Source organism: Pan troglodytes, chromosome 2 (genome assembly GCF_028858775.2).
Source record: "Pan troglodytes isolate AG18354 chromosome 2, NHGRI_mPanTro3-v2.0_pri, whole genome shotgun sequence".
NCBI lineage: Eukaryota > Metazoa > Chordata > Mammalia > Primates > Hominidae > Pan > Pan troglodytes.
The window spans coordinates 145,909,034-145,925,060 of NC_086015.1; the positions used below are offsets into that span (position 1 = coordinate 145,909,034).

Here is a 16,027-nt window from a genome sequence, read left to right on the forward strand (position 1 = left end):
GGAAATATGTGTGCAAACAACTACAATATGGTACATGGTAAACAAAAGTGAATATTATGAGTTCTAGGGAAGAAATTTGAAGAGCTATTGAAATAGTAATAGCAAAATGGGAAAGACACATGAATGAACAATTCATAGAAAAATAATGATGAATAATAGAAATATGAAAAACTTTTCACCCAGAATAAAGAAATGCAATTTAAAACAAGAAACTATTGAACTGCATCCAATGTAAGAGGAAGTATTCATTTGTATAATCCTTCTAAGACCAGTTTGTCAATACATATTAATCTTCCAAAAAATCTTTTGACCTAATTTCACCTTTTTCCACCTATCCTGATGAAAAAATCAGAAAGACACAAAGTTGTGTGGCAAAATGCTAATCATAGCAATGTTTATACAGCACACAAGAAAACAACCTAGTTGTTCAGTAAAGGGTTAATAAAATTGATACACCCATAAGATGAAGTAAAATGTGCCATTAAAAATAGTGTTTGACAGGAACAGAAAACCAAACACTGCATGTTCTCACTCATAAGTGGGAGTTGAACAATGAGGACACATGGACACAGGGAGGGGAACATCACATACCTGGACCTGTCAGGGGTTGGGGGGGCAAGGGGAGGGAGAGCATTAGGACAAATACCTAATGCATGCAGGGCTTAAAACCTAGATGATGGGGGCCGGGTGCAGTGGCTCACACCTGTAATCCCAGCATTTTGGGAGGCTAAGGCAGGTGGATCATGAGGTCAGGAATTCGAGGCCAGGCTGGCCAACATAGTGAAAGCCCGTCTCTACTAAAAATACAAAAAATTAGCCAGGCGTAGTGGCGGGTGCCTGTAATCCCAGCTACTCGGGAGGCTGAGGCAGGAGAATGGCTTGAACCCGGGAGGCAGAGGTTGCAGTGAGCCGAGATGTGCCATTGCACTCCAGCCTGGGTGAGAAAGCAAAACTCTGTCTCAAAAAACAAAACAAAACAAAACAAAAACCTAGATGATGGGTTGATGGGTGCAGAAAACCACCATGACACATGTATACCTATGTTAACTATCCTGCATGTTCTGCACATGTATACCAGAACTTAAAGTATAATCAAACAAACAAAAAATAGTGTTTTAGTAATAGTGGTATGGAAATGAGCAGGACACAAAATTATATATATACATAATATGAATCTAATTTGTTCAAAATACATAACACATACAGAGATGTATTCAAAAGGGACTTTTAGTTTTCCACATCTATAGAATGAAAATGTATTTATAGACACTAATTTTAAAGAAAAAAATTTTAAAAGACTTTTAAAGGGAAATACATCATAATATTAAAGTAGTTAAATGGGTGGTATAATTATAAAGAGTTACTCGTATTTTTCAGCATTTCTAGTCATTGGACTGCCTGCATTTTTAATTTCATTTGATTTGCATATAATTCTTTTCATGGGAGTAGAATTCAGAAAATTTATTGACTAATTTCATGTAAGTTTTTTCTCCAAAATTTTGAATGCAAAATGTAACAGGAAAACAGAAATTAACCATTCATTATACCTGGAATTTTAATGTGAACTACAAATAAATACATATGTCACAAACGAATCATATGCAGAATACTTTTTCAACAAATACAGAATGAAACATAAAGCCTGAAATAAATTCAAGATGTTTAAAAAATGAAGAAGCAGTACTTTCATGACACAGTATCACAGGGAATTATTTTATGGAATTTGGGCAATAATCAATACATATCACTTTCCTTCACTTACAAAGTTCTTAAAGCTGCACCATTAAAATAGCCTTTCTTCTTCGTTATTATTATTATTTTATTTATTTATTTATTTATTTATTTATTTATTTATTTGAGATGGAGTCTCGCTCTGTTGCCCAGGCTGGAGTGCAGTGGCATGATCTCGGCTAACTGCAAGCTCTGCCTCCCAGGTTCATGCCATTCTCCTGCCTCAGCCTCCTAAGTAGCTGGGACTACAGGCGCCTGCCACCACGCTCAGCTAATTTTTTTGTATTTTTAGTACAGACGGGGTTTCACCGTGTTAGCCAGGATGGTCTTGTCTCCTGACCTCATGATCCACCCGCCTTGGCCTCCCAAAGTGCTGGGATTACAGGCGTGAGCCCCTGTGCCCGGCCTTCTTTACTTTTAAGTATTTCTTTTCACTTGAACCCTTGTGTCCCATTATGTAACTCTTCTCATTGTCTAAATGATCTAAGCTTCATTTTTGTCCAAAGCATTTAAAGTACTTGGTAATTGATATGGTTTGGCTGTGTCCCCACCCAAATCTCATCTTGAATTGTACTCCCATATTCCCATGTGTTGTGGGAGGGACCCAGTGGGAGATAATTTGAATCATGGGGGCAGTTCCCCCATATTGTTCTCATTGTAGTGAATAAGACTTAAGAGATCTGATGGTTTTATCAGGGGTTTCCGCTTTTGCATCTTCCTCATTTTCTCTTGCTGCCACCATGTAAATAGTGCCTTTTGCTTCCTGCCATGATTCTATGGCCTTCCCAGCCATGTGGAACTATAAGTCCAATTAAACCTCTTTTTCTTCCCAGTCTTGGATATGTCTTTATCAGCAGTGTGAAAACAGACTAATACAGTAATCATTTCTTCCATTAACTCTGTGAGACTGCACTCCAAGTTTTTCTTGCTTTCTTTGTGCTCATTCTTACCTTGCATAGGTTCTTCATCTTTTAGCCTGAGAACTCAGTATTTCCAAGGCCTGGTTCTTGGGCCAAAGGTCTTAACTTTTATATTTACACCCTCAGGGAGCAGATCTGTTTTTAGTGTTTTAATTGCAGGTTGAGTATCCCTTATCCAAAATGCTTGGGACCAGACATATTTCAGATATTGGAATATTTGCAGTATACTGGTTGAGCATCCTTAAGCTGAAAATCTGAAATGCTCCAATTAGCTTTTCTTTTGAGTATTGTGTTGGTGCTCAAAAAGTTTTAGAGTTTGGAGTATTTTGGATTTTTGGATTTTCAGATTAGGGATACTCAACCTGTGCTACCATACACATGGATTACCTCTAGGAACCTAATTTCTCATTCTTTCTCTAGTTTGGTACCTCTCTAGATCTCTTAGAAGTGTTCTGCCAAATTTGGAACCAAATATTGCCCATAAAAGAATATATGCTTTCCCTTATGCTAGCACCTATTTCCAGTTTCTCTTTCAATGCTGGTCCTATCAATATATTCTTAGGCCTCTATACTAGCAACCCTGAACTCCTTTCTCACCATCATCTCCCTTAGGAACTTTGGTAGAACTGTAAAGCAGATGGCTCTTCATTGAAACACATTTTACACATGTGATTACTGCAGTTTGCTATAAAATTCTCCCACTGAAATGGGTGTCCATGGTAAATATGCTGGCTTTTTACTCTCCTGTACACAGTGTTAAATAATTCAAGTGCTAATGTTATTTTCCATAAATTAGGAATCTATTCTATTTTTTAAAGTCTACATTCTTACAGCATATATTTCTTTCAAGCAGGCTAAGCCTATAATATGATTCCAAAAAATGTTTTGGAATATTATCTCTGCATTAAAAAATTCTTTTAAAAACTTTTTAGAAGTAGGGTTTCACTATGGTGCCCAGGCTGGAGTGCATGCTATTCACAGGCGTGATTATAGCACAATACAGCCTTGAACTCCTGCCCTTAAGTGATCCTCCTGCCTCAGCCTAAGTAGCTGGGACTACAGGCATGTGCCACCACACCCAGCTTCTCCTTGGATTTTAAAAAAATGAATATATATCAAACATTTTATTCAATTTGTGAAGTTAGCCAGGCAGATGTTACAGCAGGTTCCAAAGATCTTCCATTTTTATTTGTAGTAAATTGAACTTTGGGAATTTGGATTCTCTTTTTTAAAGAACCATAACCATATATTTGTACAAATTCTTTTATTGTATTAGCTGTCTCACATTTCCTGCAAATATTTTCTTACTATTGGGGAAAATGTATCTGTGTACCTTAGGTTAGACTGTTTTGTAATGGTACCTTAACTAACTCGTGGAAGAAAATTAAGAAAAGTAGTGTTCTCCTTTTAAGTGTTTATTCCAAAAAGTACTTAGTGTAAGCACTTTTGTTCCTACTGGTGATATAAGATTATGAGAGCTTATAATTTCACTGGAGCAAAAAGACTCAGATACGTAAGAATTTATAAGTTCTGATGTAAGAAACACAGCAGTAGATGATGCAGGTAAAAAACCCTATTGACTCCAGGATAGATAAAAAAATTATTAGAGAAAGGACCTAACTGGACTTATATCACTGGAAAGAAGTATTGTGGTTGGGGAGGGTAAACAATTTATTAGGTGTTTATGTATCAGATTCTTACTTTAGGCAGGGCATTGTGCTGGGAGTGGGGACAGTATGATATAGATTTGTGCACGTAAAAATTTTTGTCCTTTAGAAGAAGCTTATACTCTAGTTGTTGAAAGGAAACACATACAAGGCTAAGTATAGTAGAAGATGGTGCATAAGCATTACAAAGTAAGCATTCTTAGGAGTTCAAGCAAAGGATAGATCATTATTAGCTGGTACAGTTAAGGTTAAGCCTTTATTGAAGAAAGTGGGCCAAAAGCTGAATTTCAGAGGATAAGTAAGATCTGGGTAAAGAATATCGGAGATGAAGTTAGATTCTTAATAAAACAATTACTTTCTTCTCTATTTTTAAATTTTAAATCTACACAAAACATCATCTATTACTTCTATGAAAGGAAAGCAGGACACCTAGGTTTTTAGGCACAGATGTGCCATTAATAAGCTATTTCATCTTGGATAGTCAAGAATTTTTTTTTTTTTTTTTTGAGACGGAGTTTTTGCTCTGTTGCCCAGGCTAGAGGACAATGGCACGATCTTGGCTCACTGCAACCTCCACCTCCCGGGTTCAAGCGATTCTCCTGCCTCAGCCTCCTGAGTAGATGGGATTACAGGCACCCGCCACCACACCTGGCTAACTTTTGTATTTTTAGTAGAGATGAGGTTTCACCATGTTGGCCAGGCTGGTCTCGAACTCTTGACCTCAGGTGATCCACCTGCCTTGGCCTCCCAAAATGCTAGGATTACAGGCGTAAGCGACCACGCCCGGCCTGGATAGTCAAGATTTTTAGAGTAGGAAGGGATCTTAAAACTTTCCGACCAGTTGTTCCTCTATCTAGGTTAACCCACTTGGTGCTTTAATATCTTCAACTATAAAATGGAAATAATTATGTCCTTGCTTTCCCTGGGTTATTATTATGAAATTGGTCATATAAATTTAAGGTGTCATCATAATTGTTTTTCAGATGGCTGAACTAGGCTGGCCTATTCTGGAATATGTTTTTAAAAATCTTTTTATACCCAAACTTTTACTTATTTATAGATTGAAAACTGTAACTATGCAGTGGAACTTGGGAAGAACAAGGCCAAATTCTCCTTGGTTGGCATTGCTGGGCAGGACCTAAATGAAGGGAATTCAACACTTACCCTGGCATTGGTATGGCAGCTGATGAGAAGGTAAAGGCTGATATGTTGGTAGCAACACTGCCTGTTTCCTCCAACAAGTAATCTGAACCAAATTTTTAGCTATTTTTGAACAATAATGAACACAGAAGAAATATACAATGCAAAATATTTTAATTTTTAAAGGATTTACTGTTGATTATGGTTTTTTTGTAAATTATATTTTATTTAAAAATGGGTCAATATCCAGAAACACTATCACTTTTATTAATGCCTCTTAAAAATGGCTTCATAAGGAATTGCTTTAAGTTTTAAAAATACCATGTAGTAGTTTTTGTTTCTGATTAATGAGGTTTGTAACTTTGGAATGTAACTGGGTGCAAATGCCAGACTAAAATTAGAAATATTTATTAGAACTGAACTATTTCTTAAGTATTTATCTAAACATTGATATAAATTATGTGAAAGCAAATTTCACCCTTTTCAGTCTCAAATATACATCTTTTCTGTTGCAGGTACACATTGAATGTGTTATCGGATCTTGGAGAGGGTGAAAAAGTAAATGATGAAATTATAATTAAATGGGTCAATCAGACTCTTAAAAGTGCAAACAAAAAGACTTCTATTTCCAGCTTCAAGGTAATCAAGAGTCCTAAAAAAAAATTTTTTTTTTGTAGGTATAGGAAGGAATTTTTTTTTTTTTTTGGAGATGGAGTCTCGCTCTGTCACCCAGGCTGGTGTGCAGTGGCGCGATCTTGGCTCACTGCAAGCTCTGCCTCCCAGGTTCACGCCATTCTCCTGCCTCAGCCTCCTGAGTAGCTGGGACTACAGGTGCCCGCCACCACACCCGGCTAATTTTTTTGTTGTTGTTGTATTTTTAGTAGACATGGGGTTTCACCATGTTAGCCAGGATGGTCTGGCTCTCCTGACCTCGTGATCCGCCCGCCTCAGCCTCCCAAAGTGTTGGGATTACAGGCATGAGCTACCACGCCTGGCCAGGAACGAATTTTTATTGGAAATTACATTGGTTTGGTTTAGAAATATATTAATGTTGTATGTCAGAAACATGATTTATGAGTTTAGGCATACTAATTATTTGGCCTGTGTAAACTTGAAATATTCAGTTTTAATTACTAAATTTTTGATTGGTTGTCCAGTTAAGTATAAATGTAGGTTAATATTATCTGACTCTGGTAATCTAATCTTAAAAAATAAACAGAATAGAGCTAAAAAAAATCCAGTTATCAAATGAAAAAGATAAGAAGCCATTGTTTATATAGGACCTATAATGTTTTGTGCTCCCTAGCAGCAGTCTCAGAATTGTATTGACATCATTTCCAAGGCATAACAGAGCCAGCCAAACCGATTCAAGTGGGAATTGAGAAAACTGGTAGGAAAAAAAAAAATCTTGTCATCTGGCTTCATAATGGCACTTAACACTCACTTCCAAGCATTTGTGGATGATTCATAAAGCACTCAAAATGTAATCTGTACGTACATACCCACTAATTTTCATGCATTTCCATTGTGTTTTGCTTTTGCATGCAAGCCGATGTTAGCTACAAATAAGCATGTCTGCTTGTACACATTCATTCAGTGAGCCTTGTGTTTGTGATTTTATTATGTGTGAAAAACTAGCAATAAATTTGTGGGTTTTTTTACTGAAATAAAGTACAAAGAGATGAAACACTAAGCTATCCTAAGAGATTATCTACCCATTTTTATTTCTCTCTTTGCCTTTGCTCTATATGCTTAACAACATTGCAAAGTGAAAGAAATGTCAGAAATTTATCAGTTCAATCTTCTCATGTTTGCCAAAAACTAAGACCCAAAACGGTTTTAACAGGACAGCTGGATATTGGCAGAGACGTTGCCTGAGTCCTAGTTCAATTGATTTCCACCCCCTCTTTTCTATCTTGGAAGAAACTAATGACATTGAGTTTTTGTTACTGCTTGTTTTTTTTGAAGTAATTTTCAGTGCATGATTTGTCTCTCTGTGTTTTAAACATAAAACACAAAAATATAAAATAGCAATGGGGATTGTATTATAAAATTCTCTAATTGGCAGTTATTCTTTAAAATTGTTATGTTGAAATTATATGCATTTGCACATTATAGAAAATATTAAACATGTATATAGTTAATATGAGAAAATATTTAGGAGCAAATTAATATTTATTGAGCTCCTATTAAGTAACTTTTATAAGTAAAGAAAAAGGCATAAAGTATAGGAAATTAATTTGGCCCTCAGAGTGTTCACCATTTATTTTAAAGACAAAGATTGTATAACTGAGAAGGTAACAATACTATAGAGTAATAAAATCCAAGTAATGCAACTGATATTATGGATGAAAAGTCTGATCATTTCCAATTGAATGGTCAGTGAAGAGCCGATAAAGACAGCTGGATTTGAACATCATAGATGGTGGGAGGATTTGAATTAGTGGAGAGAAAGGGGGATAACAAACTTAGAAGGGTCCATCTTGAATAAAGGCATGTCTCAGAAAGTTAGGAGAAATAGGACGGTTCCTAAGGGATGTTGCGCAAGACATAAATTGGGTCAAGATTGTGGAGGATTTTGGCCTAAATAAAGGATATTGAGTAAAGGGGGTAATAAGAAAGGCAATTATTTTAGGAATACCAATCTGAATGTAGTGAACAGGATGGCGAGGGAGAATAGTGTAACTGCAAGGACAGTGCAAAAGAATCCAAGGCAGTACTCAAGGTGTGATGTAATAAGGGGGCCGGGGCTGGGAATGGAAATGGTAAGATTAGAAAGCTATAAGTTATTGCAAAAGAAGAACTAGGATTTGGCTTCCTGATTTGGGGAAGAAGGAGGGAGGGAGGAGCCAAAACTCTTCATGTTTTGGGCATGGGTAACCGGAAAACAGATAACACTAATAGAAATGAGGATGCCATGAGGTACAGCTACTTCCTGGAAAAGGTGATGAGTTCAGTTTTAAGCTTGAATTTGAGGTAATTTTAGGAAAATGGGGGTGGTGAAAGGAGATACTAAAACTGGAAAGACAGACTTGGTGATCAGTTGAATAAAAGGGTTGAGAAATGGGAGTGCATAAACCTTTTAAGGGAGAGCAACCCTAGAGAACAGCCGACCTGAGAGTTTGGCTCTACTTAGAACTGAGGTGGCAGAAACATCGCAAAAGTGCTTGGCATTTTGCATATGCTTAATGATAAAATCTTTAAAGAGAGTGCAAATGGTTAAGAAATGAGGCAGTGAATGCTAAAACATAGTTGAGGTGAGGGAGGTATTTTTCCAACTACAGAAGGCATTATGTTTGAAGGCTATAATAAGTGGCACTAGCAGAAAAATTTTAATTATAAACAAGGTAGCACTATAGGAATTTCAGAAAAGACAAATTTACCCTTTTTAGCCATAAAATAAATTTCCCTTGCTAAGAAGACAGAGAATGTGGTAGATCAGCAAATAATAATCATAATTACCATTTATTGAGTCCTTCGTGTCACTGTGTTAAGCACTTTACACATTGTTTAATTTTCTAAATACTCTGAGCAAAAAGGTGAGCATTAGAGAAGTTAAATAACTGTCTACTGTCATACAGCTTTTAAGCAGAACAGCTGGGTTTCATATCCAGGTCTGTCTACACACAAGGTGAAAGCCAAGCTTTGGAGTTGTATGGCCCTGGGTTGACTTTTGGCTGAGCTACTGATTAGCTGTGTAGCATACTGCTCATTTATTCCATAAATATTCAAAGCTTGCCCTGTGTCAGGTGCCTTGCTAGTCGCTGTGGCTACATAGTGCCCTCAAAGAGCTCACTATTCAGGGAAGGTGGCAAATAAGAAAACAAGAATCACAGTATGGGGTGTCAGCAATACTATATAAATCAGCTAAGGGGGGAGTGTGGGACCACATGAGAAGGGCATCTGTTTTACAGAAACCTTAGCGGTTTAAACTAACAGCAGGGCTACATCTACTGATGAATAAAACAGAGCTTACTTCTGGCTCAGCATTTAGTATCTGTGTGACCATGGGCAAGTTATTAATTTCTCTATTCTTCAGTTTCCCCATATCTAAAATGGGGAAATTAATAATCCCTCTCTACTAAGATTGTTGTTAGACTACATAAGTTAACAAAATGTAAAGAGCTTAACAGTACCTAGCACATATTAAGGGCTCAATAAATGGGGCTTACCACGCTGTTGGCATTGCTAATATATAAAGGGCATCATATGTGGCAGGACAGGGGACTCTGCTGAGCCTCTTAGGGAAGTCTGGTGTCCACATCACTGTTTTTCCAGATTTATTTGTTTATTTATTTATTTTTTTGAGACTGAGTCTTGCTCTGTCACCCAGCCTGGAGTGCAGTGGCGCGATCTCAGCTCACTCCAACCTCCGCCTCCCAGGGTCAAGCGATTCTCCTGCCTCAGCCTCCCGAGTAGCTGGGACTACAGGTGCCCGCCATCACGCCCAATTAATTTTTTGTACTTTTAGTAGAGATGGGGTTTCACCGTGTTAGCCAGGATGGTCTCAATCTCCTGACCTCCTGATCTGCCTGCCTTGGCCTCCCAAAGTGTTGGGATTACAGGCATGAGCCACCGCGCCCGGCCTTTCCACTTTTATTTTTTAAAATGACAGAAACAGCAGTGGAATGAAATGTTCTAATACATATCAAATAAAGGGAAAAATCATTATCTTGAAAATCAAGCTGTGGTAATTCTAGATTAAGATATTGAAATTCTTTTTGCCGAAGTCATTTCTTTATGATTAACTTAAGGAAATAAAAGGAAAACTAATGGAAATGTATTTATATACTAACCTAAGGGTTTTCACTATAACCCCTTTCCCTTTGCAAAAGTAAAATGTCTTTCACTGATAATGTACAAATCAGAGGATTTGGAAGACAGGGCTATTTTCTTGGAAACAAGAAGATAAGAGATCTGATACAATCTTTAGAAACTTAAATTCTTCATTAAACTCAGTAGAAGCTTTACGCAAGGTAACTCATAAGAAAATGGGTGGGAAAAATACTTGTTTCCTAAATCTAAATGAAATATTTAAAATAACACAAATATGTAAATAAAGAATCAAATTATAGCACAATTAAATAAGTCACTTGTATTTTAAAAAATAATCATATACATATATGAAAGGTAAGCCCATAGAAATTAAAATGCATTCTAGAATGAAATATTGTTTTTAGAAAGTATAATACAGTACACATTTAGAGTCATCTAGAAAGCTTATTAAAAATGTAGATTCCCAGCCTCATTCATAGATAACCTGACATTAGTTTGAGTGGGGCTAGATTTGCACTTTTAACAAGTACCCCACATGATTTTCATGTAGGTGGTCTGCAGACTGATTTCTCAGAAACAGAAAAGATACAAAAAGCAGATCCAGATTACCAGCATCAGATAGACTTAAAGGACCTAATTATTTTTACCCTCTATCTCTTACCCCTGCCCAGAGATCTGTATCATAAAATGAACATTACCCCTGGCCAAAGATCTGTATCATAAAATGAACATTCCTGCCCAAAGATCTGTATCATAAAATGAACATAAGAATATAAATTTTTCTAAAATTAATAAATGAGGCCGGGCGCAGTGGCTCAGGCCTGTAATCCCACCACGTTGGGAGGCCGAGGCGGGTGGATCACGAGGTCAGGAGATCACAACCATCCTGGCTAACACGGTGAAACCCCATCTCTACTAAAAATACAAAAATATCAGCCGGGTGTGGTGGCTGGCGCCTGTAGTCCCAGCTACTCAGGAGGCTGAGGCAGGAGAATGGCATGAACCTGGGAGGCAGAGCTTGCAGTGAGCCAAGATGGCAACACTGCATGCCAGCCTGGGCAACAGAGCGAGACTCTGCGTCAAAAAAAAAAAAAATTAATAAATGAAGTGGCTCATAGATTGTGGCTCAAAGAAGCTGTTACTCTTCTTCACATGGCTTCAGATTATTTTATTAGATATTGATTAAGAACTGACATTTGGCTAGAGCCTATACTAGATGCTTTCACCTATACCACCTCAGTATTCCTAAGAATCCTATGACATTCTACTTTAGAGATTAGGAAAGGGTGCTCTGGCTTCAAGTAACAGAAACCCAATTTCAAGTGGTTTAAACCAAAAGGAAAGGTATTGACTACAATAACAGTAATCCAGAGGTAGGGTAGACTTCTGGATTGGTTGAACCAATAATTGAAGAATGTCATTCAGGACTTTTTTTTTTTTCCCATCTCTGCTTTGCCATCTAATGTGCCAGCTTCACCCTAAAGCTGGTTTTCCTTTTGGTCATAGGATAGTTGCTGCTTGTGACAGAGGTTTCATTCTCTCATTCATATCCAGGAGGAGGGGTTGCTGGCTTTCCATAACATAGGCCCAAATTAAATTACTGTGGTAATAGAATAGCATTCCTCTATTTGGCTTAGACCAGTGTTTTGAAATCTTAAAAGAAAATTATCCTCTAAGGAATATTTTTAGACCTTTTTTTCCCTTTTTGTCTCTCCCATGAAATTTTAATGCAGAGATACGCTGTATACCTGTTTATGCACTGTATGCTTTATACATAAACAAGGTTATCACCCTACCCCTATTGAGAATGCTTGACCTAGATTAATTTAGGTTCACTCCTGGAACTGTGAATGTCAGCTTTCCTTGAAGCTGATGTCTGTGTGAAGGAGGTATGGATATAGAGCAAAAATGTGGGTTCTACTTGTATGAAAGAAGTAAAGAGTGTGTAGATTCTGGGTAGGCAAGCAGTGGTGGCCACTATTCAGGCTGAGAGAGAAAACAAATAATTTGTTCAAGTACTGATAAGTGGTAAAAATCAGTTCAGACCAGGATGTCTGATTTCATCTGCAGTGCGCTATTCACTATAATTTAGTTGTCCATTTTTAGCTTGCCTTGGTGGTAACTTAAAAATGGAGAGACTCTTGGGCATTTTAGAGTCAGACTGTCATGGGTTCTGTATTTACTGGTTGTGTAAACAAGTCATTTGAGCTATCTTAACTTTATATTCTTCATCTTTTTTTAAAAAAGAATTCCTTTACTATCAAGATGCTAGGGTTTAAAAGGTGGATTAAATAAACTAAAACATGTAAAACAACAAGACAATGTCTTTGTAAGTGTTAGTTCCCTTTCACTATTTCATTTTTCTTTCTGAAAAATATTAAGGGAAGGCTTTGGGATTCATGGTCTAAGAAATATGTGAGTAGAATTTATAAAATTGTTAATTAAAAATTCATCTATTCCCTTTCAAAAGTTTTGTATTTTTTACAGAATGGACACTATAGTTAGCATACTTAGGAGCTATCATGTCCACAAACCTTATTCAGATATGGTGACAACTCTATATTATATATAAAGATTCAAGGAAAAGTATATTTTAAAGGGTTTATTTACGTGTGCTGGTTGCAGAAAAGCTGAACGTTAGGTTAAGTACAAAGAATTTGTAGATTGCCTTCAGTTATCAGAAGAGTCTGAAAATAATGAAAATTAAAGGTCAGATGTTTATGAATGTTCATCTATGCTTTATTTTCTAGGATAAATCTATAAGCACAAGTTTACCTGTCCTAGATTTAATAGATGCCATTGCACCAAATGCAGTTCGTCAAGAAATGATCAGGAGAGAAAACTTATCTGATGAGGACAAGCTGAACAATGCTAAGTAAGCCTTTATGGTTTATATTACAATACATGGCCCTTTAATTCTCTAAAATCCTTATAGGAAAAGTTACTATGCCCTTAAAATTCATATTTTTAAATATAACTTATATGTGAGTCTTAGATTTAAGACTCACAAACTTAACCTTTTCGTAAAACTAATCTTGTCAAAATATTTCACTCTTTTGTTAAAATATGTTAAGTGAAAACACCGTGGATAACACCAAGATATTTTTGTCTCTTCAAGATATGCCATTTCAGTTGCTCGAAAGATCGGTGCCCGGATATATGCATTACCTGATGACCTCGTAGAAGTGAAACCAAAGATGGTTATGACGGTGTTTGCATGCTTAATGGGAAAAGGACTGAACAGAATAAAATAATCATTTCATATGATTTTCTGCCACATTAAACATATTGTATGCCTCACAGTTTACAGGATTCTGAAATGTAGTGGGTGTAAAACCAGAGATTATTTGTATGCTCAAAATAGTTATATATTCATTAATGAATTCAATATCCTGTTCATACTAGTTAGAGCTGGTCAGCCTTTTTGGGTAACACAGTTAATTTACCAACTGATACAGATAATAGAATATATTCATAATCAAGCTGATACTTCATGATTAAATTATTTTTGTTGCTTAAAAGTCGTATTAGACAAGACTAAATCATTCTTTTTTATGGTTCAAAAAAGATGAATACAAACGTTTTTGCAGGTTCTGCTGTGAAATGTGGTTTGATTTTTTTGGTGTGTTAATTTTGATCATAAATGCATTCATACTCATAATCCAGTTTAATCCTTTTATTTGCTTCCTCCAACTATTTAAAGTGGTCCAAAAACACTTTTCTGTAAGTTTCTATACTGTCTAAAACCTTATGGTGACCAGAATTGTTTATTAATATCAAACTTTTTTATATATGAGAACTAATTCTTGAATAAACCCCAAAGTTCACTCTCTTGTTTAAGTAGCAGCAGCTTTTTACTTAAAATTTAATTTTAACTACATTGATACTTTACATATCCTAGTTTGGTAACACAGCTTTAACTATGTCATGCAACATATATATGTTGGTAGGATGTTATTAGAGAGATATGTGTGCATATATATTTTTTTGCACCTGAATCACCCAGCTTTTCATAAGTGGTATGTTTAATTGGTCATTCAGCCAACCATCAGTATTTTCCCCCCACAACATGTGTAACACTTTTCAGTCTGTGGATATCTGATACATTAAGATTTCTTTTTATAAGTATTGATTTTGAATGTGCATATAGTTATTTGACCCCTTCCAAATACTTGTAGCCAAACATTGGCTAGAACATCCCAAGATATGCTGACACTGTCCTGTTAGCTTCATATTATACTTGCTAGTTTAGGTCTCTATAGAAGCCCTATATAATTTAGAATATGCCCACTGAATATCTTTAATAGAAAGTAACATAAAGCTAGTATTCAATGTAGAGTATTTTCATATGTTTTTTCACAGCCCGTTACAAATTGGCAATGTTTGGTTAATGTTTGTATTACTTGGAAATCGCTACAGCTTGGACTATTTTTTTCTAAATTTTTAGCATTAGTCCATTTCTGCTGCTAACAATTGAATCCAGAAATCTACTTTCTCCATCTTCCACTGTTAGTGCCAGTGAGCAATACTGTTGTGCAACAAAAATGTCACTTTATCTCAGTGTGAATGAGTAGTCTAAATTCCCTTTCTACCATTGATTTAAATATATATATTGGTAAGAGAGACTGCCCATGTGTTTAGAATAGAATTTTTTAAATGAAATGATCAACAGGTGGAATTTGAAATATATTCTTCTACAAAAGAGATTTCTTTCCCTTTTATATTTTGATGATTGTTTTCTTAAGATTAAGATATGTTCTTGCTCTTTTATAAGATTATTTAAATTATGTTTCCCTCTGATTTTTTTTCACCATTGTATTTACTAAGTTATTGGATTTACATAAAATCTGGCACTTTAGGGTGTTCTTTTTCTCACAGAGTATATTTAATAAAAATGCTGTGTATATAGAAATGTGTTTATATTTATTTCATTTGAAGAAAAATATTCAGCCTTGAAAATTAGTCTAGCATAAGCTTATTTTCCAGAAAAGAAAAGAATTCCTAAATGAGTTAGTAAAACAGAAAAAAATTGTATTTGATTTCTTTGAAGATGAGGGTAGTTCTTTTGTTCTTAAATATGAAGAATTATTAAAAACCAACTGTGTGATTACTACAATTTAGTTTGTGCTGAAATAATTCAGGTGAATCAATCCATTCACAAACTTATCATCTATTATGATCCAGATACTATGCTAGACACTGGGGATTCATCTGAAAAAAATACAGATGAAGTCTCCTGACCTCATGTATCACATCCATGTATCATATCCTAGTAGAGAGACAATTCGTAAATAGGAATTTTAGACAGTGATAATGCAGTAGAAGAAATAACAAGGTAATGTGATAGAGACTGACTTGGGAAATGGAGTGGAGATTATTTGTATTTGGGTGGTCAGGGAAGGTCTCTCTAAGGATATTTGTGCTATTAAGTGTTCAGCAGAGAGAACAAATGTAAAGAACCTGAAGCAGGCAGTCCTGTAGGCATCCTAGAAGACAAACAGGTGAACATGACCTGAGAGTACTGAGGGAGAGGCAGAGTCTGGAGATGGAGATGGAGTCTAGGGTATTGTAGGACTAGATCTAAATCTGGATTTTTTTTTTTCTTCTCTGACTGGAGTCATGACTGCTCTTTTGTATATGTGGTTTGGGTAAGCTGCTTGAAGTAATATGCTGCTTCTGAATCTTGGATGCTACTGTTCATCATAACTCTGCCACTGGTCTCTGTATCACCTGTGTAGAAAAAACTGATAGGCTGCATAGATTATGTTAAAATACCCCAATTTATGCTGGATA

The 16,027-nt window shown here is 36.0% G+C and overlaps 1 protein-coding gene across 17 annotated transcripts in view; it reads left to right on the forward strand.

Annotated features, from left to right (window-relative positions):
• Positions 1-15,146, forward strand: part of PLS1 (plastin 1) — a 135,035-nt gene extending 119,889 nt beyond the window's left edge. For all 17 annotated transcript variants that reach the window (XM_054681122.2, XM_054681132.2, XM_054681125.2 and 14 more), the window contains 4 exons: positions 5,379-5,512; positions 5,974-6,097; positions 12,985-13,109; positions 13,353-15,146. In XM_054681122.2, coding sequence (XP_054537097.1) covers positions 5,379-5,512; positions 5,974-6,097; positions 12,985-13,109; positions 13,353-13,488 — 519 coding nt within the window. In that variant the 3' untranslated portion in view covers positions 13,489-15,146. The remainder of the gene's footprint in view (positions 1-5,378; positions 5,513-5,973; positions 6,098-12,984; positions 13,110-13,352) is intronic.
• Positions 15,147-16,027: the final 881 nt, after the last annotated feature.